At 38.5% G+C, this 26,868-nt stretch overlaps 1 protein-coding gene across 3 annotated transcripts; it reads left to right on the top strand.

Annotated features, from left to right (window-relative positions):
• The first annotated feature begins 515 nt into the window (after positions 1 to 515).
• On the top strand, positions 516 to 26,518 carry TRA2A (transformer 2 alpha homolog). Of its 3 annotated transcripts, none has more exons than XM_075706585.1 (8): positions 516 to 734; positions 10,326 to 10,459; positions 12,158 to 12,257; positions 15,335 to 15,523; positions 23,843 to 23,958; positions 24,478 to 24,585; positions 25,297 to 25,364; positions 25,549 to 26,518. In XM_075706585.1, exons 1-8 carry the CDS (start codon positions 699 to 701, stop codon positions 25,557 to 25,559), a joined length of 762 nt encoding a protein of 253 aa, XP_075562700.1. In that variant the 5' UTR covers positions 516 to 698; the 3' UTR covers positions 25,560 to 26,518. The 3 variants fall into 3 exon arrangements, with proteins under 3 accessions (XP_075562700.1, XP_075562699.1, XP_075562701.1); XM_075706584.1 differs by having other exon boundaries at positions 12,086 to 12,257; XM_075706586.1 differs by lacking the exon at positions 15,335 to 15,523 and having other exon boundaries at positions 12,086 to 12,257.
• The last annotated feature ends 350 nt before the right edge of the window (positions 26,519 to 26,868 follow it).

The following is a 26,868-nucleotide window of genomic DNA, read 5'->3' as shown; positions in this document are numbered from 1 at the left end:
AGAAGTACCCAAAACTGAATCACGTGGGTTCTATTTGTACGACAAAAGCAACCTTCCAGCCCTGCACGTGAAACAGCCTTTTGCCATAACAGAACACCGCCGATCACGGGGACCGAAACGTATTCACTCCAAACATTCCTCCCCGCGGGCCAGGACCAGACCCCGGCGGTGGCGCGAGGGGCAGGCCGGCTCCCACGGCGCGCGGGGGCGGTGGCCCTGAGGGGGCCTGAGGCGCGAGGCTGCCGTTGCGCGCGGGGCGGTGGGAGGGTCGGGGCAGCTCGCTCCCGCGCCGGCGCGCCCCCGAGAGCCGCCGTGAGGAGGCGGCGCGCGCACCCCCCCCCCCCCCGCCCCACGCCGGAGGGGCGCGCGCACGGCTCGGGGGCTGCGCATGCGCGGCGGGCCCCCGCGAAGCTTGTCGCAGCCGCGCTCTCGCTGTCCCGCCGGCGGCGCTTCCTTTGTGACAGGCGGGCCGAGCCAGGCCCCGCCCCCCGCGCGGTGTCGGGCGCAGACGGAGCGGAGGCGCCATTTTGCGGTGCTGCGGGAGACGGGTTGGGAGGCTCTGGCGGGAGGGAGGTGGCAGCGATCCCGGTAGCGATAATACTCGCAGCAACAATAATAGCAGTAGCGGTCGCGGGTACAGTTGCTGCTCGGGACTAGCGTCCCCCTTCGCCCAGCCCCGTGGCCAGGACTCTGCCGACATGAGCGACGTGGAGGAGAACAACTTCGAGGGGAGGGTGAGTGGCCGTCCCTACCCGGGCCGTGCTGAGGGGGGGTGACCGGGCCCGGGGAAGGTGGGGGGGGGGGCGTTCCTCTTCCTCCTGGCCCGGTAGGGGTGGGGGCAACGCCGCTTGGCTCTAAAATGGCTTCTTTAGGCGCTCGAGTCGTGACTGGGCCGTGGGCGACGCACGTCCCTCTTCTCTCCCTATCTCCCTCTTTTTTTTTTTTTTTTTTTTTCTTCTTCCTTCTCTCTTTGTCCCACCCGGCGCTGAGGAATTGGCCCAGCGCGGAGCTGAGCTCCGCTGTCTGCACCCTCACACGCTTCCTTCTCCCCTCGCGTCTCCCCGTCCCCATCCCCCTCCGTCGGGGCGCGGGGCGCGGGCCCCGAGCTCCGGTGCTGCGGGTTCGCCTCCACCCTGCTAGCTCAGGTTTTTTTCTTGAAGAACAGGGCTTAGAGCGCTGCTGTAGCCCGCTGTTTCTCCCCGCTTCTCCCTTTATTTTGTTTCCTTCCCGTGATCCCGAGCCGGCCTGTTGTCCCGGCCCTCCGTTGTCCGCCGGGTCTAGGCTCCGGGGCCCTTGCCCTTGCCCGTCCCCGCTCTGCCTGCGGGCAGGGCCGCTCTCCGGTCGTGGCTGGGAGAGCGCGGTCCCGCGCGGGGTAGCCGAGGCCTCCGCCCGCGTAAAAGAGGAGGGACTGGGTCCTTTTGTGAGAGGTGCGCTGCCTCTCCTGGCTGCCGGCCCGTAAACAGGATCTTCTTCAGGCCAGGCTTCCCGAAGCCATCGGGGAGGTATGGCCTTCGTTGTTAAACCGTTGAAACTCATTGAGCACACAGCTGAAGGCTTTCTCTTAACAAGCTGCTGTGGTTTTGTAACCTTGTTAGGCCTGTTTCTTCTCTCTTCCCTCCGATTGCTGCGTTTTTTCATGTACACGTATGACTGGGCCCTTCCATTTTCAGTGCTTCCCCGTCCCCCCTTAGTGATGATTAGGGCAAGCAGGAATTAGAAGCTGCGTGAAACAGGAATGAAATGTGTGCTTTGTCCTTATTGCATCACTATTTACTCTTTTTAATTTTGCAGAGATTTTTTGTTGTTCTTGTTCACTCTTTAAGAGGTCCTTTAGAGGAACACCTGAGCATCCTTTTGGTGACTTTCTCTGATGAACCAGTGACAGCAGCTTTGCAGTTATATAGGATTACTGCCTGGGGAAACAAGCAATGAAATTTTGGAAGAGCAGTGTCATATTCCAATAATTGCTTTTACATGAATGTTGTTACCCTTTTGTAGTGTTAGTAACAAAAAAAAAAACCAAAACCCCACCACATTCCCTAGGCTGAGAGTGCTGTACCAGGCTGTGCAGTGACTGCTGCTGGTTCCTCAGGTGAGGTAAACAAAATCTGTTCTTGTGTTGATTGCTTGGACAAAGATGGCTATATAGCTAAGCTCTTTTCAGCTAAATAAACTAATCTCTGAAGGGAAAACCAACTAAGTCTGAGAAAGTTGAGCAACAAGTATGCTTTGTTGTTAATTTTTTAAAATTTTTACATCAATCTCCCATTTTACAGTAAGATATTTTTTAAAATTATTTTCTTGTCTGTATTCCCACTGTGGTTTATTGTTAGGAAATATTTGTGTTAGGTCCATCCACAGAACATTTGTATTAGGTTCCGTGATGGATCTGTTGTTCCTGTTACAAAGGTGATACAGCTGTGTGGTTTCAGTATTTCTGCACCCCTTCTTCTGCCAAATGTAGAAGTAAAATAATGTTTGAGAGTATATGAAGCCTGACAAGTCCTACGTAGCAGTTTCTGTCACTGCTACTTCTTAGTTAGCTTGTTCTTTTTTTTGTGGTGGAAAATTTACCTGTTGGAAAGAGCTGCTGACCATGTTGAGTCTTCATTTGGAAAACCTCTTTTCTCTCCCTAACACTGGAATTACTCAATCTGGCATGTGGCAGTGTCTTGTCTGCTGGTATTTTTTATAACTGAACGTAATGGCAGGTACTTGATTCATTTATAGTTTTGGTTTTTTGCTCTGCTAACGAAGAACATTTGTAAGCATGTTTTTTTTCTTCAGTAATACTTTTTTTGTTGTTGGTGCTACTAAAATACTTGAAATAAGAAATTATATTTCAGGCTGTAACATTTTATATTTTGTTTTCACTGAAAGTGCTCACAGGCATAAAATTAAGCATGTATAACTTTGGGGCTTTAATGTTTAGTCTGCTATTCCGAATTGGATAGAATTCTATTATGCACTGAATGTCCTGGTGCTTCAGTTTGCTGTATGCAGGCATGTGAAACTGATAGAGTATGGCATAAGTTTTCAATGGGAGAAAACTGCAGAAACTGGACGAAAAGTCTGTAAAGAACGTGCTTTCCTGGAAAATTGCCACAAATAAGAATTCCAAACACCCTTTCAGTTCCGCCCCCCCCCTTCAGTTTAAATACTAAATAGTGTGATGTGATTTAAAAAACTAAATGCCAAAGGAGTAAGGGAGTTTAAGTTTAGTTTAAGTCCTTGTATATTCTACCTGTGTAGATGCATATTGTCCCAAAAGCACTTCAGTGAAAGTTCTTGCAAGTAGTGATGAAATCTAATACCAAGATGAAGGTGGTTATTGGTGCATATGAGGTTTTGTCTCAGATAGATTAATTAGAAAGTGTTTTCCTGTTTTGCTGCTGACTTTGTGAAGAAAAAATGTTCATATATAAATAATAATTCATATATAAATAATAATTTAATTTTCCCACAATATAATCAGGAGTTTTACTTTTTCTTTAAAAAAAAAGAATATTTTTAGCAGCATTAAGATACTGTCCATGTATATGCTTTGCCTCTAATTTATGATTTTAAAATCGTAGTGTTAATTAATCTGAATGGGTAATTTAGAATAATCATGGAAATAACTTTCCAATGAGATTTTAAACAGTGCAAATTATGCAGACTTGCATTTCTAAAGTATTGGGTAAAATCATTGTAGACATTGCTGAGGTTGGTTGGGTTTTTTTTTTTTTTTAATCCTTGAGTTCACTTACTTCTTTATTTGACTTTTTTTTTAACGCAAATGTTAATCAAATATGTTCAGACTAATTAACATCTGCTCTTGTTCTTGTGTCATTTTGTTTCAACTTAAGCAAGTTCTGTATTAAGAATGTGGCTGGTTGAACAGAAGAAATCCCCCCACAAGCAAGCATGGTGATTTAATGGAACGAAATTGACAGAAGAATTAGAAATATAGTGGGTGTGCTAGAGCTAAGTTTATGGACATTAAGAAGAAAAAAAGATTTTAAGTCGTGCTTCTTATCCAGTAACTTGACTTTTGGAAAAGTCATAGGATTTTATCACCATTGAATGTTCCTTGTAAGCAGGTTAGCAAATGAGGCTTTTTTATCTTTTATTGCTGTCAGATGACAAGCAACTCTTATTTCCTTTCATATTTATCATTATTTTTAATAACACATGGTTCATTTGGTGTGCATTCTGTGATGCAACTTCATTAAAATGTTTCCCAGAGCAGTGAACAAGCCAGAGTCTGAACAAACCTGCACTTCAGAAGCTCCACTTGAAACTTGGATCAATTTTTTTTTGAGCTTCTGATAATGTTTGATTTCTGTAATCTTAAAAGTTTAGTAGTTTTCTACCAGTATTAATGTGTTGTTTGTCTAAATAGATAAAGCTTTTTATCAGAACAAAGGTAGAACTCCATTTTAGAACTCCACATTGGTTATCTTCATTCTAATGAGATGTATCTTCCCGCTGCGTGCAGAATCTCACAGTGATCTCAGTCTAATGAAGCACTTTAAATACATGATTTTGCATGTGAGCCATCTTGTTGAAGGAAGTATGCATAGTTCATATGTATGCAAGTGGCTTTTGGAGTCACACACTGTGAATGTGTCTTGTATTTGCTTCATGAAGCTTGTATGCAAAATAATGTCATATGTGTTCTAATGTTAGTTACCTAGATCTGATCAACTTTGAGATCATTTCTTTGGAGAGAAAAAAAAAAAAGGTGGGGAAGTCTGTTTAGCTATTGTATTTGACCTCTCCTGTAGTGGCAATCTGCCACCTCTGTGGAAAGGAAGGCACGTTGGTTTCCATACCTTTTGAAATACAGGCACGATGGTCTGCTTATGCTCAGGAGTTCTGCATTCGCTTGGAGAGTGCTGTGATCACCCTGTGGTTTCTAATGACTGGTGTGGGAAAGGCGACTTTTTTCTGGAAGTCAATTTTTTCTTAATCAAGCTTAATAAATTCTAGATTGTTCTGGACCACGTCAGCTGGGAAGACTGTTCTTTTTGAAAACAAATTCTGTTTCCTGTCTTCCATATGTGAAAAAGGAGTGACTACAGAACCCTCCCTGAAGAGGCACATTTTCACGCCTCAGTGAGAAGATTAATTTCAAAAGTTTATTGCTGAAGCTTCCTCTTTCATTTTTTTCTTTTCTTCTTTTTTTCTTTTAATCAGAGTAGTATCATTGAGAAATGCATAAAGTTTGCTGATGTGGGTAACTTTTAAAATATACATGTCTTCAAGGTAGGATAACTTATGAGTTGCTTTTTATACAGAAGCTTATTATATGTACTATTGAAATATTTATAGAAGAACAGCTAATTGAGGGATCGGTTTTATTTTTAGTATAGAGTGACAGAACATAGTATGAAGCAAAAATTATTTAACTTCTCTTGTGAGTTGCAGGGAAAGTTGGTAGAATCCTGTCAAAACAATGGTTAAAATGTAACCTTGTCCGTTCTCATAAATGAGATGTCACTAAATTGACAGTCTTATCCAGTGAGTGTAGGCTGCTGATAAATTTCTCTTCTGACTGCTTATATTTTTCTGTCCCCTTACAAAGTTGAGCTTCATTTATTTTTTGAGCTTGGGCAGGAGTTTTTAGCAGGATTTTTGCAAAGTCTGAACTATCATTGCTGGCTTAATGGTATTGCTAGACTACTTGTTGTCCTGTCCTTTTTTTACCCCGTGTGTATTTCTTCTTAACAAGGTCAGATGAATTTCAGCTGAAATTTGTGTGATTTTATGATTTTTTTTCTTCCCATTTCACTTCCTATGCTTTGCTATAGAAAGCCTTATTTAAGCTTATTTAGTTCTTTTTATTTAGTGTGTCACTTTAAGTTTTGATAGCCTTTCTGTCATACTCTGAAACGGTAAGGTGTGAGGTAAGGCATGACAGAAGTTGAGGACAGAAGGGTGGTGTAAAAGAACAGTTTTGTCTTTCCTCCCCCCCTTGTGTTCTTTATCATACCCTCTCATGATATGTGGAAAACTGAAAGAATGCTTCTTAAAGACTTTTGCAATTCTACTTTGCATAGAAGTGTTTCGAATGCTTTTAAAATAGTAATTATATTGGAAAGTAGCATTTCTTTTGAAGGATGCCAGGAAGATAAATGGTAGATACAACTTGCATCAATTATATGGTTTAAACAATTGTACCAGTATGGATGAAATGCATTGACATGACTGACATCTTGTTCATCTGGATCATATAAAGTTGTTGATAGTTGTTCAATGACTGGCTTTATGTGATCATGAGGTAATTGGGTGGGGGGGTGGGGGGGTGGGGAGGAAGACATCCTTTCCATACCACTTTGTTTCTTGGTGTTCTTTCTGGGAAGAGAGAAGGTAGAAAGGATGAAAAATACTCTTCAGTGGTCTCTTTAAATGCTTCTAGCTGCCCATCTTATCAAGAGAATCGGTAACTGAAGCTGCAGTCTTTAGATTTTGTGTTTACCTACAATAATTTCTTTGGCTCCAAATTCCACTTGGTGAATCATTAATCCCGTTGCCTGGTATGTACTTGAGGAAGCCACCACATCTTGTTCTGAGGAAGCACACTGTTATGACTGACATTTTTTATTGTTTTTATTTTAGGTGGGGGTTTCGGTGTCGTTTTTGTTTGGGTGGGTTTTGGGGGGTTTTGGGGTGGGTTTTGGGGGTTTTTTGGGGTTTGGTTGGTTTTTTTTGTTTTGGTTTTTTTTTGAGTTTTGCCCTGGGAAAAGTGTTATTAACAGACCAAGCATTTGTTTTGAAAGGAAAGTCTTATCTGAAGAATATTAGGGAGTTAGCTGACTGTCTCTTCCTACAAGCTGTAGTGACAGCAAATCTAGATAGTTTGACATGGTCACAGTGAGTATCTGCCTGTAAGTTTGTAAGGGTGAAAGCAGTGACTGGACAGTTGCATAATAAAGCTGAAGGCCTTAAAATACATACTGTTCTGGAAGATAGTTGTGGGATGAGAAGCTGGATTTAAGAAATGCAGTCTTATCTGTGGCCCTTAAATGACTGAGGATCTTTAGAACAGAAAGATAAGAAAATGTTGAGGATCCAGAGAGAAATTTTAGTCTTTTCTTTCATAAGCCATATTTAGATTAATTTCTGTGATAATGATGGAGCTAAGATCAGAATTTATAGATTGCTCAAAGATTAGTACAGAATTGAGAGATTTTAATGCTTTGGATAATAGAGCTGTCTTGTTTTCGATGACGTACTAAGAAAGAATGTTAACTATTTAATTTTGTTGTTCATATTGCGGAATGGATATAAATTGTTTATGCAGAACAGTTGGGTTGGTCTGTGATACAGGCTAAGATACAGCTTGCTAATTATTTCCTGATTGTAGGAAGTAGAGGAGGAAGGTTCTTTAAATCTCCCTTTGTGACTCCTTGAAGCTCTGAATCTCTTAATCCCTGCCTGTAGTCTTGCTGATATAAATCTTATTAGGTACTTTTTCAGCATCATCCTTAAGTCCTTAAACTCTTGCAGATTACTGTGATTCCCTTAGTCTCTCCTTTTGAAGCACTATAGGAGATATAACTAGGTGATCTATGTTGCATCAGAAGATGAGATGTAATTGCCTGCCAATGACAGACACAGTATGCAACTTCTAACAGGTAATCTCTCTTTAGCTGCAGTTTACATCTACAGTTACTTTATTTGAGGAGGTTTGAAATGTGTAAGAACTTATGCTGTCACCTCTGTCACTCCAATTTTTAATTTGTATGTTTGTGAGTGCAGCCCCTAAAGGGCTTAAACAGGTAGTTCCAAAAGGACTTGACCTGCATGAAATGAGGTAACATTTAGTTGTGGCAACTTAATACATGATTTGTTGTCATAACTGATGCTATTAGAAACTATGGGTGGTGTCATAAGATGCTTCCGTTGAATAGATAAGGACACTAAACTAACTTTTACATTGTGTGGGAGTGATTGGGTCCTTTGTATTTTTGGCACCTCCCAACGCTTTTAGATTGTGCAGTATCTGGTTTTTGGTTTGTGTTTTTTTGTCTTGTTCAAGTTTCCAACGTTCTTGTTGTTCAAGAATTGATCTTTCAAATGTAAAAAGTATGGACAACACAGTATCCTCATGAAGGAGTGACTGAGGAGGGTGAATTCTTTGTCTTTTTATTGAAAGATGTTTTCTAAATCTGAATGATGTCACGTTAAATGTGTTTCTATATTGCTGATCACTTTCACTAGGGAGGGAAGTAGAAATAATTCCCAGAGAAACTGGTAATTGTTGCAGGAGATGAAGTGTAAAGGGAAGAATTAAGGACACTATCAAATAATCAAGAGTACAAAAATAGAGGCGAGGTGATTAAAAAGCATGTTAGTGGTTCTAAAAGGAAATGTATTTTTTTATAATGAGCAGTGGATTTCAAATGTAAGAATAAAAACACCGAATAAAATTTGGTAATATGTAAGTGCACATACATCTTTTTATTTCAGTGAGTCATGTAGCTAGATCAGCAGATAGCCAGCTTAATAAGGGTAACCTGTAATGCAGATGTGACTATATGGTCCACGTGTCACAGCCAAGCTTCAAATTTGGCCTTCATTGATAAGCTTGGCAGGCCTATCATCCCAACAGGTGTCATTCTCCATGTGTCCATTGTCCTTTTTATTGAGGTAAAGGGGAAAGGTAGTGTAGCTGTGATACCTCTTAGTAAGGAGTCTCTCCAGGTTCCTTTTCTGGTGGATTTATTGTCTTGAAATGTGAGGACAGCGTCCTTTGAAAAGAACTTCAGCCCAAAGAGCTGAAGAATTTAACTGCAAAAGAAAATGCAAATCTAAACATAGGCAGAGTAAGAAGTAAATTGAGAAGAACATTGTGAGGACAGGCAGGAGGAGAAATGATGCAAATAAACATGAAATGTAACACTTAGGGGAGGGGAACTTGCTATGCATTCTTTTCATTAAGAATTTTGCACATTTTTTGTGAAGTTACAGATGTATATAGTATACTGTTCTGTAGGGGTTTTTTTATAGCTGAGCTCCCTAGAAATGCTGGTACACTATGAAATGTGAGGAAATCCTAATCTGCTCTTTGTTTGCTTGTTTTCCTAGTTTTTCTCTTGTGTGCATTACCATGCAAGAAAAAAACCCTCCCGTCTTTACTTTTATTGGACTGCTTTGAACTGTACTATTATACATCTTGTTTTATATGGATTAAGTTGTATGCAAGGAAAACAGGATAACAATGAGGAAGAAAAAGTAGGAAGAAAAATAACTTACATTGCATATATCTATGTGCATGTATTATGCAAGTAAGTATGTGCGTAGATAGGTTTTGACCGGAAATCTTTGGCCATTCTGTTGAACTGGGAGTGTCTTAGTAATAATATGTAGGAGTAGAATTTGGGATATTTGATACGGAGAAGTACATAGTTATTATTTTAGAGGGGAAATCACAGTTATTGATATCAATACTTTAATATATTTGTGCTAATTAGTTTTTAGTGTATGTATCTTACAAAAAATCTGAAAGGGGAGGAGGGTAGCTTTGGAAATACAGTAAAACACTGAGAACTCAGTAAGCTCATTGTTAGAACATAGACACTTATACAGTTTTAAAGATATTTTTTTTAAAAAAAAAGTTGTTTTATAAAATAGTTTCTTGCACTTCACCTGCTGGCTTTTCAATTTGGTAGATAACATCTGAACTCCAGCAGAGTTTTATAATCCCCACGTGCTTAAATATACTAAATGTTCTTTTTCCATTAAGGTTAATGTTCGTGAAGAAATTGAAGAGTTTTTTCCAAGAATGTGGAAGATAAATCAAGATAAAAGAAGGCTAATGAAAAGTATTAAAGATCAGAAAATTAAAATTGAATGGGGGAAAAAATTGAACAGAAGATTGGTCAGATAGAAGCACTTGAATATTTTTTTTAAGGCTTTAATGAATTGTTTGAATTGGGGAAGAATACACGAAGTATGAAAAATGAAAAACTCAATGAAGAATGAAGAAAAGTAGAAAGCAAGAGTGAAGTAGAATTAAAAGAATCTGGAAGAATGAATGGGTCCTAGGTTAAGTAAATGTATGGTTTATGTTCCAGTGTCTGTATGATCAAGTTGTAGATGAATTTGCATGATTACTTAGTTAATAGAGAATTGGTGATCTGGTTCAAGCAGGGACCTATTTGAGGAAAGCATACAATATTAACAGTGGGTTAGCAAAATGAAATTTGTTTTGGAGGGTATTGCCTAACCATTTGTTTTTCAGGAGCAATCAATATAATAGAATTACTGTACTGTAAATGTTAGGAGTTAGGCATTTATACAACCAATACCATTTTTAATACTGTCTTTTTTGTTAGGAGTCTCGCTCCCAGTCAAAATCTCCAGCTGGGAGTCCTGCTCGTGTAAAATCGGAGAGCAGGTCAGGATCTCGCAGTCCATCGAGGGCTTCCAAACATTCTGAATCGCACTCTAGGTCAAGATCAAAATCAAGGTATGTCCAGGGAAGTTATTTGTGTTAATTCAGTGTTACTGCTTATGCCTGTTCTTTTGGTACATTGCTGAGATTTCTTTTCCTTCTGTTGTAAAAATGACAAGCTTTCTGGGGTGTATTAACAGGGCTATCTTAATTTTCATGTTAGCGGTTAAATAGGTGGACAAAGTTGGGGAAGATTCCATGAGTAATAAGGCATGGGTATGAATTGAGAAAGTAGTATAAATAGAAGTAGTAATGTAGAAATTGCAACTAAAATTTGTAGGTTTATCTCTTCCAGAAGAGAGAGAAGGGATTGCATCTCAATTCTGTAAAAGCTTCTGCCTCCTTCCTCCAGAATCTTTGGGGGGGAACTCTTGTGTGGACCTCTCCTTTAGGAAAAAAAGTCAAGTGAGAACTGCAGCAAAGGTAGTCTGAATTAGGTAAAAGGAGTAAGCTCTGTCACTGTTGGAAATGTTGGAAGATGCTACTTGGGGAAGTTCTTGACATTCCTTCATTGGAGGCTTTAAAAACAAAATCTGAAAACTACGGCTTAATTTGGGTGTGGATAGCTTCTTGATTTATGGGAGCTTTAAGATTTAAATTCATTTTTCAGTGCTGCACATATCCTTCTCTGTCCTTTTCTACGTCAAGCGTGTGTGCGCAGAGGCAAGGTTTTATAGCTCTCAGTTCTGAGAGAGCTTGCTCAGAACAGAGGAGGAATGTCTGTCTTTTTTTCCTCTAAACATGTCATAATGTCATAAATACTACTTGGCTTATACTACCTATCATCTCTCTTCCCTTTTACCATCATACTGGTGAAAGTGGAGGGAGCTACCGAATCTTCCTTTCATCAGTGGAGAGAGAAACCAGAAAACAGCATTTGTAGCTCTGGAGGGGGAAGAGGAATTGCATAGTATTATGTTGTTCATTCTCCATGGTTCTTAGGAGAGATCAGTAATCCATCTTCCCTATTTATATGCTTTATACTAGGGCAGCCGAAAAAGAGTGACTGTGCTCTGAATTCCCAAAGTTCAGCCTGATCTTATAGCTCCTCTTCTTGCAATGTTTAGCCAGATAACTAATGACCTGTTATTAGAATGCCCATATGAAATCATGCAACTTTGATGGAATGATGCCAGTTTAAAACTGAGCTTATCATTGTCTTAGATGTCTGCAAAGAAATGCTTGAGGAGTTAAGCAGGGTTTTTTTTTTTTTTTTGTCTTGAATAATTTTCAAGCCTAGGTGAACTTCATTTGTGGATACTACAGCACTGTAGTGCTGCTAGATCTTTCCGTTTTTCAGCCAAGACAGTATTTTACAGTGTGACATATCTGGTTTCTGTATCATTGTGCAGTTGTTAGTTACATGTGCAGTCAGGCTGATAAAAGTTTAAACTTTGAACTTCTCAAAAACTGTCATGAATATAATCCTTATTGTACGCCAGAAGCACTCTCACGAAGTTAAAAATGATGCTACTGAGCAGGTTATGAGAGATCCGTGCAATCTTTAGATGTGCAAAGTGCAAGAAACTTAACTAGTTTAATTGTAGAGAGCCTCTAAAAAAAGTACTTATCTCTAGGAAATGTAAAGCTTCAATACATTATGTGCATATGACTTGACTAAAAGCTTTTTCTTTGTTGAAGATCCAGGTCCAGAAGACATTCGCACAGACGTTACACTCGTTCCAGATCCCATTCCCATTCTCATTCCCATAGGAGACGTTCTCGAAGCAGATCGTACACGCCAGAATACCGCCGTCGAAGGAGCCGTAGTCATTCTCCAATGTCCAACAGGAGAAGACACACTGGCAGCAGAGTATGTCATGTTCATCAAAGCTGAGTACCAACAAAACAACTGCTGCTTACACCAGTGTAGTCCAGGTTACCTGCAGGCTGATTTTGACCTGCTGTCTTGTCACTGGAGGATACGGGAATTTGGGAGGGGGGGAGAAATCTCTGTCCTTACAGCTGGGCACTTATTTCTTGGGCCTGCAACTGGCAGGGCAGTTGTAGAAATTCATTGAAAACCATACCATTGCAAGTCAGTATGTGCAGATAGGGTGACATCTGCTTCCATCTGCTCTAGAAGTTGAACCCTTCTGATTTTCTCGTTGTGACAGTTCCAAGCATATGTACCCTTCTACAAAAACAAGACCTTCTCTGTGCATGCTTGCAACCTGACAGTATTGATAAGATTGACTAGAGGAGGCAAAGAAGAAAATTCTTAAGTGTTTATTTGCTTGTAACATACAGCACATTATGTTGAAGGTTGCTTGTGATTTTATACCTCTGAGTAATTAATTTGGTTTAACTTGAAGAAATAAACCCATGTGTTATTAGCTAATGTGTAAATCTTAATAGACTAGAAAAATTTACAGTTACGAAAAGGATCAGTAAGCCTCTCAAAATGTAAATGAGAGGTATGTCTGTATGGACAGGAGGAAGTATAGGTGGACCAACCAAGGTCTAAGATACTAACCTTATGTCATTCTGAGAGATTTCTCCCAATGGCCGCCTTTGTAATCCGTTTCAGTGCCTTAGCTTCTGGTTCTGTGTCACTTAAGGCTGATCTGAATGAGTGCTGTTACACACAGGTCTGCCTCTTTCGTGATGAGGGCTGTCGGTACTTTTCTGATCCTTTTAGTTTTAATCTGGTTTAGTTTCTCTGAATTTTTTACTAATCCTGTCAAAAAAAAGAGTGTAGGTTTTTTGCAGGCTTAACTTGGTGAAGCAGCTCACCAGGACCAGGTAATATACCAGTGTGAGGGAGAGGACCAAGACTGTGTGGAAAAGGGCAAGACTACAGCAGTGCTAATGTGCAGTGGCTTAAGCTGTTGTGAAGCGATGTTCATAGTTACGCTTTGTGGATTGTTGCCAGTGTGTAATAATGATGTAGTAAATATGAATCTAATGTCTTGAAAAATTGGCAGGAATAACTGAACTTCAAAAGGGTTAGCAGATTTCCTGGTGAAAGATGTATGAATCCACTTTACTACTTCAGGAAACACTAGAATATTTTGCTCTGTGAAGAAGCCTCTTCGCCTTGGAAATGGCACTGTGAAACACGAAAGTTATTTTCACCGTGAATTTCACATTAATTCTAAGGAGAGTTCTAGTAGTGTCAAAACTCAACCAGATTTGAATCCCCTAAATAGTGAGGTCTTAAAGACACCAGGAAAACTGGTAGCAATTTTGCCACTTCTGATCTTGTGGGCAGAGCTTGCATATTGTGTTGATGGGAGGCAGTACAAAAACCTAATATAAAAGCTGTCCTTTAGTCCACCACAGTCAGTTTAGTTCTGCCAGTGGTGATGTAACTGTCACTTGTCACTTAGGGTGTGCAGACTGATTCTCAGTACTTCTTCTGCCTCAGAAAAGGTAATAGGGTTTAAGTGTAAGGGGGATGTAAAAAAAGTATCACAATACTGACATGTACTGTGTGGAGGGACTTGTCCAAACAATGATTTAAAAGACTGAGAGATTTCATTAGACTCTTACAGCTTCAGTAATAAAAGTATAGCTGTTAATGCCAGTGAATTATCAGATAGATTGAAATATGGAGTAAAAAAGAAGCCTAAACCTGTATAATTAAAACTTTCAGGTGACAAACTGCCAGTTTTTGTTGTGCTCTTCAACCATAATAAAGAATTGCAGAAGATTCATGTATTAGAACAAAAGTTTGAACTTTAGCAAACGGAAAGAAAGAAACTTCAAGTATACGAGTAGTTTGGGCATCTTATTTTCACAATGGATTCCTGAACAAAAGCTGTGAAAGGAACACAACAGAAGATCTAGACCTGTTCATTCTTTGAATCGGGCTGAAAGGCAAGCTCAGAGGCATAAATTGCTGTGCATCAGTGGCTTTGAAAATCTGAAACTGAAATACGAATTTCGACTGTGTGAACTTCCAGTTGTTATTTTAGCAGAAAATTTAAATCTCTGTGCGTGTTGCTGCCATTTTAAATTGCTGCATCTAGTATAACAGGTGCCAGAAGCTTAACTGGAGGCGGGGGGGGGGGATCTAATTTTGACCAAAATAGTTCTTACAATGGAATTGGCATTAGGTGAACTCTCTGGCATGTAGAGAAACTTTGAACCTAATAGAGAAATTGTACCTCGTACAATTTCATATTTGACTTCCTTTAGTTGAAGCTAAATATATTAAGTAGATCTGTATCCCACATCATGTTAAAGAATCGATAATCTTGCTCTAGAAAAGTGTGCATGTTTTCGGATTACAGTTTCACAGAACTGGCCTCTAACACTTGTTACTATCCAGATGAAAGAAGCACGTGATTTTCATGCAGTTCACAAGCGGAAAGAGATGAACTTTCAAATGTAAATATTGAGTTTCAGTATAGTTGGATAGGAAATGTTGAGGGGAGGGGAAGTTTCGGTAGAAGCTAAATTATAATTCAACTGTCTGTGCTTAGGAGCTCAAATGCATTTAGTGGGTGCAGCTGGAGGCAGCGTGCCAGTGGTGACCATGCAGAAAGGTTGAAGGTGGGAGTTCAGGCTGGCTGACCTGTTCTTAGCACAGACTTGCATGTCATGGCTGCAGCTTGTTGGTGATTTGAGTGTGAACTGCTAATAAAATAGGTTCCTGTTACTCTATAGCTTTTCTGTAATCAGAATGCTTAATTTTTATCAACTGAGTTCTTCACCAACATGAAAAGTTAGCCTTTGTCTTTTTTTCTAAAATAAAAATCATAGAAGTAGTTGCTTTTGAAAATATTTTACAATTGGAACAATAACTGTTGAAGTGTTACTATGTGTAATAAACTATGTTTAGCTTTCTTCAGTTGAAGTTTTAATAACTGAGAAATTTTGACATAGAATGTATAACTTGTTTTTTTTATAAACTTAATTGGAGTTGAACGTTTGTCTTACCAGGCTAATCCAGATCCTAATACATGTCTTGGAGTGTTTGGTCTCAGTTTGTATACTACTGAGAGAGATTTGCGTGAAGTCTTTTCCCGTTATGGACCTTTGACTGGTGTCAATGTGGTTTATGATCAACGGACTGGACGATCAAGAGGATTTGCTTTCGTTTATTTTGAGAGAATTGATGATTCTAAAGAGGTAAATTCATGCTTTACTACTTCTAACGGGTGTGCTCTTTGTGCATTGTCTTCATGAGTATCTTGGGGTTGGAGGGGAACAAACAAAAAACCCAAAATGTTTTTGAGTGTGTATTCAGCAGCAGGTTCTCACAGTGAGATTAATTTAAAATACTTTGTTTGAACAACATGGCACTTTTAAACAGATGAAGCATTTTACTTCAATGTTCAGATGCTCAGGCAAATTTTGAGCATGAGCTATCTGTACTGTGTTACTAATAAGCACTGTGCTTTGATTTTAGTCTGTTAACTTCGAAATCAAAGTAAATATTTAGATGAACATAGAAACCTCCTAGTGTTTTTTAAATACTTTGAAAGTTAACTTTTCAAAGTAGTTTTCTGTATCTATCACAATTCTGAAGATTCTCTTTGCTTTCCATTTGCTTCTCTATAAAAGCATGTCACCATGCATCTGAAAAATACTAGTGTTTGTCTTGATCTGTGCCTTGGTCAGTGACTTTACTAGTTGTACAGATAGCTGTTTGCAGCTGGACTGAGTTGTTAGTATAATTGATCTGTAAGGAAAGAATCAAAGAGTATGAGCAGCAGCCTGTATTATGGCTCACCACAGTAAGCAGTACTTTTTTTACCTGTGTAAGGCTACTGCGAGCTTTACTACATTTACTGAAATTTGTAGATGAAATTGCTATTAAAAGTAAAGACATCCTTTTTTCAAAAAAAAAAAAAAAAATTTTTCTTTAAGCCTTCGCTGTGGGATTATCTTTCTTTTGGGTAAACTGATTGTTCATGGATTAATAGTCTTGGGCAGATGTTTCGGGTTTGCTGTTTGATTCTGTTTCCATTTCATAAGTATATTCATAATGCTTGGATATGACTCTTATCACTTAACATTGAAGGGAGGGAGGGTGGCAGCTGTGGAACCTGCTATCGGTAGCTGAAAAATGAAAACTCTTGATGCTAGTTGATGATATTTTAATGAAAAAAATGTTTCATGGATGACTTGGTTGAACTATACTCAGTTCTGATCTTTGACTGATTTCTGGTATGATCCAACAGAGAATCAGTTTGTGGGAAGAGTAGGGTTTGTAGATGTATGTATGTGTGGTTGTTGCAGGTTATAGGGGTGAGTAAAAGCACACAAAACTTCCTTTAGTGTCCCTTCTGTATTTTCCCGCTATCACTTGGGCAGGTTGAGAGGCATTAATGGGGTGGATAGAGGTATATCCTGTGAGTAGTGGCCTACTCTCTTCTAACTTTTAGCCTTGTATTTCTTTGCACTCTTAGTTCAGTAGGATTTTGAAAATGGGACTGTTTTGTAGAACACTTAACATCCAAAATAGTTGCACAGTATTTCTTGTCACATGTCTGGCACATGACAGACAAAATAGTTGTCTATTTTACAACTTCGTATGTCTTTAGAAGTAGGGTTTTTTTTTCCTAGTTGCTATGGGCAATGGTCATGCATGACACCATGCATTTCTTAAAATGTTCCGTGTAAATAGCATGAAGTAATTTGTTTAGTATAAAGCTGTTTTGGCAGATACTACAAAACTGGAATGCAAACTAAAAAAAAAGGGGATATTACTTGCAGTCAGAAATACAGAAATAAAGATGAGCACCTTAAGCAGGAACGGAAATAATTGGGAATGTAATTAAACCCTTTTTTTTTTTCTCCCCAATGGGCTAGTGCATGAAGAGGGGAAAGGATGCAAAACCTCCCAATGCTTGGAATTTACATAACTGAAATACTTTGGCAAAAAGGGCAGGAGAAAAACTTGTTTATTTGATTTACTTCATGGGTTTTAAGGACAGATTTGAAGATGGCAACAAGTGGCAGCTAGCATAGAAAAAGGGGATATAGCTGTAGGTGTGAAACTCTGTGACAGGCCCTGTAGGAGAACACTGAAGGACATGAAGTAATGTTCTCTGTGGAAGATTTGATCTATCTGAAAAGTTGAGTATGCATAAAAGCAATGACACTTGAATTACTTTTCTTCTGAGTAAATACGCTGCTTGTTAAAAACAAAAACCCAAACCCCCCAACACCCTAAGCATCTGAATAAAGAGAATATAAAACTCTAGATTGTTGAACTGAATTCCAACCCTTTTAAAGCCGTCACAGATGGATTAAATATGTGTAGAACTCTACAGAAAAATGAGGATTTCCCATCATCCTCACTGTTGTCCTTCAAGAGAAGTAACGTGGGGAAGCCTTCCAGCTGACATGCTTTCAAACACCATTAATATTAAAATTTGACACCAAATGAGTTGTGAGTAGTTATGTTTAAACTTTCATAACTTGGTTTAAGATAGGTCATTATCAGTATTGTGTGGATTCTGTTGCAGCTGAAATCCCTCAGGGTCTTTGTCATCACTGGTTACCACTCTTGCAAATTGGATCAGTTATTGAGCTGGTTAAAAAGTTGCTATGTGTCAGGGTTCTGAAACCAAGCAATGCAGTGTTTCTAGTTCCATATGGTGGTAAAGACATTTTGAATTGTCAGCTAGCTTGATGTGGAAATCCATAGACAATGTAAAATAGCATTTCTTAAAGGTGATACTGGCAGTGTCGTAAAAATGTCAAAGGGACAGTAGTAAAGTTTATTTTCACTTAAGCTGTTTTAGACTTTCAGAATTTCAGATTGGTTATGACACCATAGCAGCCTTGTCATTAGCTGTTTATGATCTTCTTGGTTATAAAGAACAACAAAGATCTAGCTTCTGATAACTGCTAGGTGGAACAGCTGTCGGAGCATCACACTAGCTTCAGTCATTCCACCTTAACAGGACTGGGAAAGAAATGTTGGATGCATGTATCCATTCTAAAGGAGATTTCTTGTGGCATCTCTTACACTCTGTGTGAAACTACTGAGATTGACATGAAACTTTATGGTCTGACAGAAGGTTCCTTTTCCATCAAATGTCTTATTGCAATGGTCTAGTCTTTGCAAGATAGCACTTGAGTAGATTGTCATCTTCCAACCCATATTGAAGATGCTCGTGGACACTGTCTTAGTTCGAAGCATGATAGCAGGCAATAAATGTTGAGGATTGATGGTTGGTTGTCCAGAAAACCTGATGTTTTGCTGTGCTAATGTTCTTTTTGGTGTGCTTGTTCAAAGCCTTTTTGAAAGGCTTATATTATTATCTACCTTTTTCTAGAAGAAAGGGTATTCTCTTTTATGGGTGTAGTGGTTTTCATTTTTGTGAAGTTATGTTTTTAAAAAAAAAAAAACAACTTTTCTAAGTAATATTTAGTAATGCTTTTTTGCCTTGTGTGTTGCAGTGTCCTGCCTTATGTTGACCACACTTCTGCTAAGTCTTCAGAACCACATGTGCAACATTATGCAAAGGGCAAAATCTGTAAACATCTGTTGAAGACCTGTTTCTCAAGATTGTCATTCTTTCTTATATAGTTCTCAGTATTGGCAATGCTGTCACTGAGCCAGTGTTGCGATATTGCAGTTTTGCAGTATTTTTGCTAAATTATAGGGGATACTCATCTGCCCATCACATTAGGATTTTCTTCCTGTGTTTAGAGGAACACAAACTTTTATGTACTAGGATGGGGGGTGTGATTATCTCTGCATTATTAACAATAAATTGAGAGGATTATGAGTAAGAAAGTGCTGGCTGTTCTAGGGAGGTGATTCTTACTACAGTTACCAGGGTTTTCATATGCCACTATCCAGCTTTTCAGTAATCTAGAATATGAAGTATTAGCTGTTTAAACTGAGGCTACTATGAATGTACTGTGTGTCTGTAGCAAGAACTCATCTGAGAAGCATTAGCTACAGCAGCTGTTGGCAATACGGAATTTTGTTTTCTAATGCTAGTTATGTGCTCTTTACAGTTTTTACCATCTTTCAGAGCCATTTTCTGAAGTCGTGTTCATTTGCAATCAAGACAAACTTTATACAAACAAACTGAACTATTAACATAATTCAGTTGCCAAGGACCGGAATAATAACAGGGTTTATAATTTTAATTTGCAAGACATTTAATCTGTGGTGCAAGCAGACCAGCTTAAAAGCATCATTATTGACTAAAACTTCTCCTGCAGCTTGTTGAAGTGCTTTAAGTATTGTTTGTGGTATCAAAAGGGACCTTGATATACCAGAAAAGAACACAAGGAGGTCTCAAATGTTTGGATTTACAAGTTACAGACTTCTGGAGACTCTGAAATAGCATGAAATTGCTAATACTTGCAGAAACACATCCACTTACTCATTCTGGTTCTCTAAAATTAAAGTATGCTTTAAAGAGAATATATTTAATCAATAAATGTTTAAACTCAGATGATTGATTTAAAAAATATCATTGACAATATTCTAATAGTATATTAAAAAAACAAAATCTCAAACTAGAGACTATAAATTGACTCATGTTCAAAGGTGAAATGGACACTTGAATTCAACTTGGTAGACTGCAGTAAGTGTAAAAAGCTGTGTTCATTAATTTCTTTTTTCATCCCATCAGATTTTTCTTTCTGTTTTTCAGAATGTCCTTTCAGATGTCCTCATTAAATCCAAACCTGAACTAGTGATAGCACTATACTGGGGGGAGAAAAGCTAATCTACTAATGTCTGTTCATCCCATGCTGTACCTGTGATGCAGTGGAGATTATGTTTTTATTGGTGGCATTAAATACAGTATGGGAAGGACTTCAGGTTAAAAAATTAAAAAAAAAAACAAAACAAGAAACCCCCCCAAAACCACAGCAAACAAAACAAGACAGTCTCTTATATAGCTATTTTTAAATCATGAAAATACGTTTTCAAAATGAGTCCCAACAGAAATTGCTTATGTTTGACTATTCAGGTCATGTTTGACTATTCAGGTGTATTCAATCTGTACGTCACTAACTTCAGATGTCACATTCAGATGTCACATTACTGAAGTAATTCAAAGCAGTTAGACGCAGCTGAAATGAAGGCTTGATGATCTTTTGTACAATACAAATGGTATCTTGAACTCCATAGTAGTAATGTAAAGTGACTGTAACATCAGCTCTCCCCGCTTCCTCCCCACACCTTTCCCCCAGTGACCACAGTGCACGTTGCAGAAATTTCCCACGTTGTTTGCTTGTCCAAGTTGCTCTTTGTGGCATTATCAAGACTGAAAGATTATTTAATTTCTTTTCAGTGAATTCTCGATTGCTTGACTAATAGCAGTCACCTGTGTAAGTTTGTGCATATAAGTACAAGTTAAGTGTTTCCAAACTTGTTTTACTGTAACTGTTTTGAGCCACTGGAGGCTGTGATCCTGTAGTTTGGGAACTGCTCATTTGGTCAAACTAACACCTTACCGATAATGATTTGAAGGAGTTTTGTTATTATGGATAGACTGCTGTAGGTTTAAAACTGTAATCTAAGATTGAATTACTACCTGTACCATTCCCAATCCTCACTGTCTGTTTTCTGACTGCAAACATACATATGTGTATTCTGGCCTACAAAGTCACTTTTTCCTTAGAATTTGCAACCAAAACTAATGGTACATGTTTATAGGAATCCTGTTTGCTTGCTTGCTTCCTGTCATCTTGCAAAAGGCATGCAGGTCTTTCAACAACATTCAGATATTTGGAAGAAAATACAGGTTGAAATGAAAATGAACTGCTGACAGTTAAAGGCTCCTAAGAGGGTATTGTGTGTCTTAAACCCCAGTATAATTTGATTTTTCTCTTCAAAATGTTTCATTTGATGGTCTGGGAAATTGACTTCTGTTTTTTAAACAGTAGTTGAGAATGTCTTCTGCATTGTTAGAGCAAATACGCAATTTTTTCTCCTTTGACATTTAAATGTTCTTAACAGCATTCATGCATACCCAAAAGCAGCAAGAAAAGCAAACTGAAATTTGTTTTGAATATAACATGCTAGTCTAATAAAATTGTAAAATCCAAAATTTGATTATAAACTCTTTTAACTTTAAAGAAAACACAAAAATGTCAGTAATTAGAATCATTAATATGTTTTTACAGCCTTTGTACAAAATAAATACTGCTGTATCACTTGTCTGAAACCAGGTTTCAGATAGGGCTTTTGGTCATGTTGCAGCAGTCATTAGGTAATAATGTCAACTTAAGTACTTTGGTTCAAAGACTTTAGATGTGCACATTAAGAATGATGTAGAGAATTTGAAACCATCTTTGGAAGGAATGTCTAGTTGCTAGTGACTGAATGTGAGTGATACATAATATCAATTGTTGGATTCATAAGGGCTTATTGTAAGTTTTGGCTTTTCTGCATTTTGGGGATGCAGTGAGAACTGTAAAAGGCTTTGTTATGTCTATATATCTGTTAAAGATTTCGATTATTTTAATTTTTTTAGTTGGCAGTTATTGCTGACAGCTGATGAAAGCTAAGAATTAAAAGTTTTAATATCAAGCCTCAAAATTAACTCTTCATCTGTCTTGTTGTTATGTTTCTTCTCTGTACTGCTCCCTATGCCAAAGAACTCTTCCTCTTAAAGAGATGTTTGTTCTTTTAACTAAGACACATATGCCACATGTTCTGGATTTGAGGTGGCTTCTTGTCAGCTAAGCTTATTACTGTGCAAGTTGTAAAAATGACATAAAAATACCATGAAGGAGAAAATTCCTTACCTTTCAAGATAACTTGCATATCACTGCATTTTCAGAAAGATGCTTTTCATCATGAAGCTAATTTTTGAGCCAGCTATTTGCAGCCTTCATTTTTTAGGTTTGTGCACACATTGATTCCTAGGATGTGTGCACAGATTTATTTTAATTTAGATCATTCTTGTGGAACAGGACCTTTTTTTTAAAAAAAATAATCTCAAGGCTAGGAAGCTAAAGCTAACAATCATGTTTTATTCACAAAATGTACTTTAGTGTATGTTGAAAGACTTGAAATGCTCTTTGGCTCTGCCTTGCAGTTAGCTAAATGTAATTGTTATATTTTTGTATAGGAACAGAATTCACTAGGTGGCGATGTAGTATAGATATCAACAGCATTATTAGAACACAAGCTAAGTGTAGTTAAATAGATTAGTGATAATTCAGTCACTTCCAGTTTGGGGACATCACAGTTAAATTGCGTGGGTGTCAGGTTTTTGTTTCCTCCTCTATAACTTGGATGTTAATTCAATAAAATTCTTGTTAGCTGCAAAAGTTTTACATTTCTGAGTAGTTGTTTGTTCCATTATTTAAAAAAAAAAAAGAAAAAAATGCTCTGCTTGGAGGCATCTTCATGTTTTGAGGCTGTATATTGTTCCTGACAGTTAAATAATAGCAAAGTGGTTGTGTTCTTTAACTCAAAGATTGTAGCAGTGGCTCTTCACACATGAAAAATGAAAATAATGTATATTGGGCTAAGCGTTGTGCTTCGTGCCACGAACTGAGTGGTGTGTACTAGTATTTCAGAGATCCTGGAGCAGCTGATGAAAAGATTAAAAAAAAAAAAATTGTTTTTAAGTCCAGCATTAACTGTTTGCTAAATTCTTAAGGTTGGGCATTTGTTGTGGTTTGGGGGTTTGTTTTTTTGTTTTGGGTGGTTTTTTTTTTTAAGTTACTGTTGGATGAATATAATTCTCAAAAGTGCGCTGTGCTCCTTTGAAAAACTATTTTCATGATTCTGAGTTTGTGAAAGGCCATTGTATTGATTCTCAAAGACTAGAGAAGCAGGGGCTAGAACACCCAGTGAGCGTGTGCACGGGCTGCGGGCGGGTCTGAAGGCACAGGCTTCTCAAGCACAGACCCTTATGTGTATTGCTTTAGCGAGCTGCTATTGTGAGAGTGAGTGGGGAGGAAGGTTGTAATTAGGTATCCATGTAGGCTGAACCCGCCATTTTACTAAGCTCTGCTGGAGTAGGTCCTTGTAAGGGAGATGGCAGGAGGCTGGGAGAGCATGAAATGGCAGCCGACTAGCAGTAATCCGGCCATATGCACCCTACAGGAAGCCACTGTTTTGCACAGCTTTTGAATCCGCCCGTCCCCTCTGGGTCAGAGACGGCGGTAGGAAAGATGCAGTTTTCGGAAAAAGCTGTTTTGACTTTCAGTTTACCTTTCTGATGGGTAGAAGGGCAAAGTCTAGGGAAAGTGACTGTGTTAGTGGTTAGCACCGTGCTCTTTTAAGAAGGGATTGCGTGTCACGTTACTCCGGCACCCCAGTGCAGTCCTGTAGCACTGCTGGCAAACGGGCCAGGGGACAGAGATGAGCCATTCGCCACAGTGGGGCACTAGTAACCAGTCTAAATAAAACAAGTTTTTCTGTTGGAAAATAATGTGTTTTGTACATAGCCTTCCACAGTTACCAGTAGGTTGCAGGTTTCACATCCCTCTTCCTTGTCTCTCCTGCAGGCAATGGAGCATGCAAACGGTATGGAGCTGGATGGCAGGAGGATTCGGGTGGATTACTCAATCACCAAGAGAGCGCATACACCCACCCCAGGCATCTACATGGGCAGGCCAACGCAGTAAGGAGTTTACTGATTTCCTGTAGTGGGACTAAAATGGATTTAAAATGAATGTTTGGAGTCTGGTTGAAGAAATAGAGCTACAGATACTCTTATGACATTTTAGAGTTATGCTGGTTGTATTTTATCACAAGATATATATATCACACATATAAAGAATGTGTTACTGTGCTTCATATATACTATTAAATCCTACTGTAGTTTATTGTATATTTATTAAAAAAACAACTGAAGGAGTTATTTTAAAATATAATACATATCTAGCATGGTTAATTAATGCACCCTTAGCTTACTGAAATACTAAGGTGCCCATTTGCCTTTGATTTCGATGGGAATTAGGCTCAAATCCCTGGTGGGTTTTCTGAAGGTGTTTTTCTTTAAATGTTCACTGTTAGATTGTTTCATGGCATAGTCTTAAGGGTCTGATTTACAAGCATTGGTAAAAAAAAAGCTTTTAAGTAATTTAAATCAAGATGAAGAGTGGATCTCTAAAGTAATTTCTTGGTTTTTCCCTCATAGCAGCGGAGGAGGTGGTGGTGGTGGAGCAGGTCGTCGCCGTGACTCATATTATGATAGGGGGTATGACAGAGGATATGACAGATACGAAGAATATGACTACAGATACAGGTACCTAACTTTTATTTTATTTCTGTAGGACAGTGGGTTCGTTGGAAAAACTGAAAAGTTAGGTGACAATGGTACGCAGTTTGTAGCAAGATTCTGCATACATGTTTGCGATGTGTTAGAGGCTTGTTATGTTAGGTTTTGTGGGATTAGAATAGTTGTAATCTTCAGTGTTTATGTAATTCAGTTATACAGTAAACAGTTGGGCAAGGGGTTAATTTTGCTACCTGAAGGAGGTAGAGCATGTGCCCTACGAATCTAGTGGACAGATAGAAAGGGAACTCATATTTTCCATGCTGTATATGGAACCAGGGACAGCTGACACACAGTGCTGTTTAAAAAGGGGTTATTTGTAGATGGGATTTTTAATGCTTGACATTTCATAACCATCTTACTGTTTTGAAAGTTATCTAGTTTCAGATAATGTTGTTCAACAAGAATTGTAGGCATCTGGAAAAGCACTTCATGTGTTTGCAAGGCTAGTGAGAGTTTATTAAATTCTTTGGGAATATCTTACTGTTTTAAACACATCAAATAGAGAAATATAAAAGCATTTGTTAAATAACTGTAAGCCACAGCCAAATAAAGCTGAAATCATTCATGCAGGCCAAGTCTTTCAGTGCTAAGGAAATGGTTCTCTTCTGTAGAAGTGATGTGAATAAGGCTTCTTTCATAATGGATGTTGTTGGGTTTCTTTTTTAATTTCCTTTAAAGGAGACGATCACCATCGCCTTACTATAGTCGATACCGATCACGATCAAGATCCCGTTCCTATAGTCCAAGTAAGTAAATACGAATGAATAAATAGAATCTGGCTGGTGTAGACCTTGTTGTTACTAGTGTTAATTGATTAGTGGAAATTCTGAATGTGAAAGCAAAAAAGCTGGGCACATTAGAGCTGAGATGATGTGTGTACAGTTAGTGTTTATAGTAATTGTCATGTCTTTTTTTTTTTTTTCCCCCCAGGGCGCTACTGAAGATCAGAAGAGTTACAGTTGAGGACATGATTTTTAAATACAAGTTCAGATCTTAGCTTCCCTACTGCTTTCCCTCCCATCTTCCCTTCCTTATCCTCCATCCAGCTCTTTTACAAATCTTCAGTTCATTTAGAATATACATATTTTCAGTTGAAGTATTCGTTTTCCATCCCTCCTTATTGTAATACTCTTAAATATTGTAATTGTTGTAGTTTTTGTGTAGTAAAACATCTTAAGCAAAATGAAATAGAGAACCCAAAGTGCTGATACGTTTTGGAAGTTGTTCCTATTTTGTTTTTAAAACAGTTGGACTCCTGACTAATCAGAAGAGAGCATTGGTATTTTTAAAGCTTGCATGTCATATGTAATATACACACTCAGATACTTTAATATAAACCTGCGTTTCCAAGTAACTCCTTAATCTTTCTGTTAAAATGTTTACCTATTACTTTGATAAACAAGTAATGACTTTGAGCCTTTTCTGTAATGACAAATTTACTTAGATAGTCATGAACCAGAGATTTTTTTTTTTCTGTCAGGTAGTTGCTTTGAGTGTAGACTATTTGAGCTAGAGCAAAATTTGGTATTTGACTGGGAAAATAGATCCTTGTACACTCAAAACTAAGGCTGTGTTTTATAAAGTTTCTGGATTGCTACACAGTAGATAACATTTGAAGTTAAAACTGTAAAAATCCTGGGGTTTTTATTGTACTTGGTTGAATATTTCCCCCTAATCGGTGCAGGAGAAGAAATATTTATTGAACATAGCAATTAGTTATATAATTTGCTGTTCATTTTTAAAAAAAAAAAAAACCACCACCAAGAAAACCCACCAACTCTTTGGTATTGCAATAATGATGAAGCGAGTTTTGTTTCCAGTCCTTTTTGGAGTTTTGCAAGTATGGATGGAAAAATCTACAACTACATGTAAACCTTTTTCCCCCCTCAATAAAAGTTAATTCCACTGAGATGCGGTTTCTTGTCTTCTGTTCTGCATTTTGTGTCGCCTTGGAATATAGGTTAAACAAGACTTGATACTGCCGTATGGATAATAAAGTCAGCATTTATCTGTCTTCTCAGGAGCTGTGTCTGAGCATCAGCGTGCCGTTACACGGGATGGCTAAGCAGAGTGGGTAGTCCAGCTTTCCCTTGTGCCATCTTTGGCACTTGCTGGAGTCGTGGCGAGATGGTTTAAGGAGAGAAACGCTATTGACTTTGAGATTACTGGCAAGTTTTGCCCTCGCTGTGTGGCTGGTTGAATGTCGATGTTGGCACAGCAAAAGGAGTAGGACTACAAAGCCCTCGCAGC

Source organism: Pelecanus crispus, chromosome 2 (assembly GCF_030463565.1).
Source record: "Pelecanus crispus isolate bPelCri1 chromosome 2, bPelCri1.pri, whole genome shotgun sequence".
Lineage (NCBI taxonomy): Eukaryota > Metazoa > Chordata > Aves > Pelecaniformes > Pelecanidae > Pelecanus > Pelecanus crispus.
Note: the sequence above shows the minus strand (reverse complement) of the source record. Positions and strands in the feature narration are given on the sequence as shown.

What these genes read in the sequence shown, in the direction of transcription:
- TRA2A (XM_075706584.1), top strand. Translation starts at nt 699, where the DNA reads ATGAGCGACGTGGAGGAGAACAACTTCGAGGGGAGG. An exon ending in AGGTCAAGATCAAAATCAAG is followed by an intron (nt 10,460 to 12,085) that starts GTATGTCCAGGG and finishes TCTTTGTTGAAG; the next exon opens with ATCCAGGTCCAGAAGACATT. An exon ending in TACATGGGCAGGCCAACGCA is followed by an intron (nt 23,959 to 24,477) that starts GTAAGGAGTTTA and finishes TTTCCCTCATAG; the next exon opens with CAGCGGAGGAGGTGGTGGTG.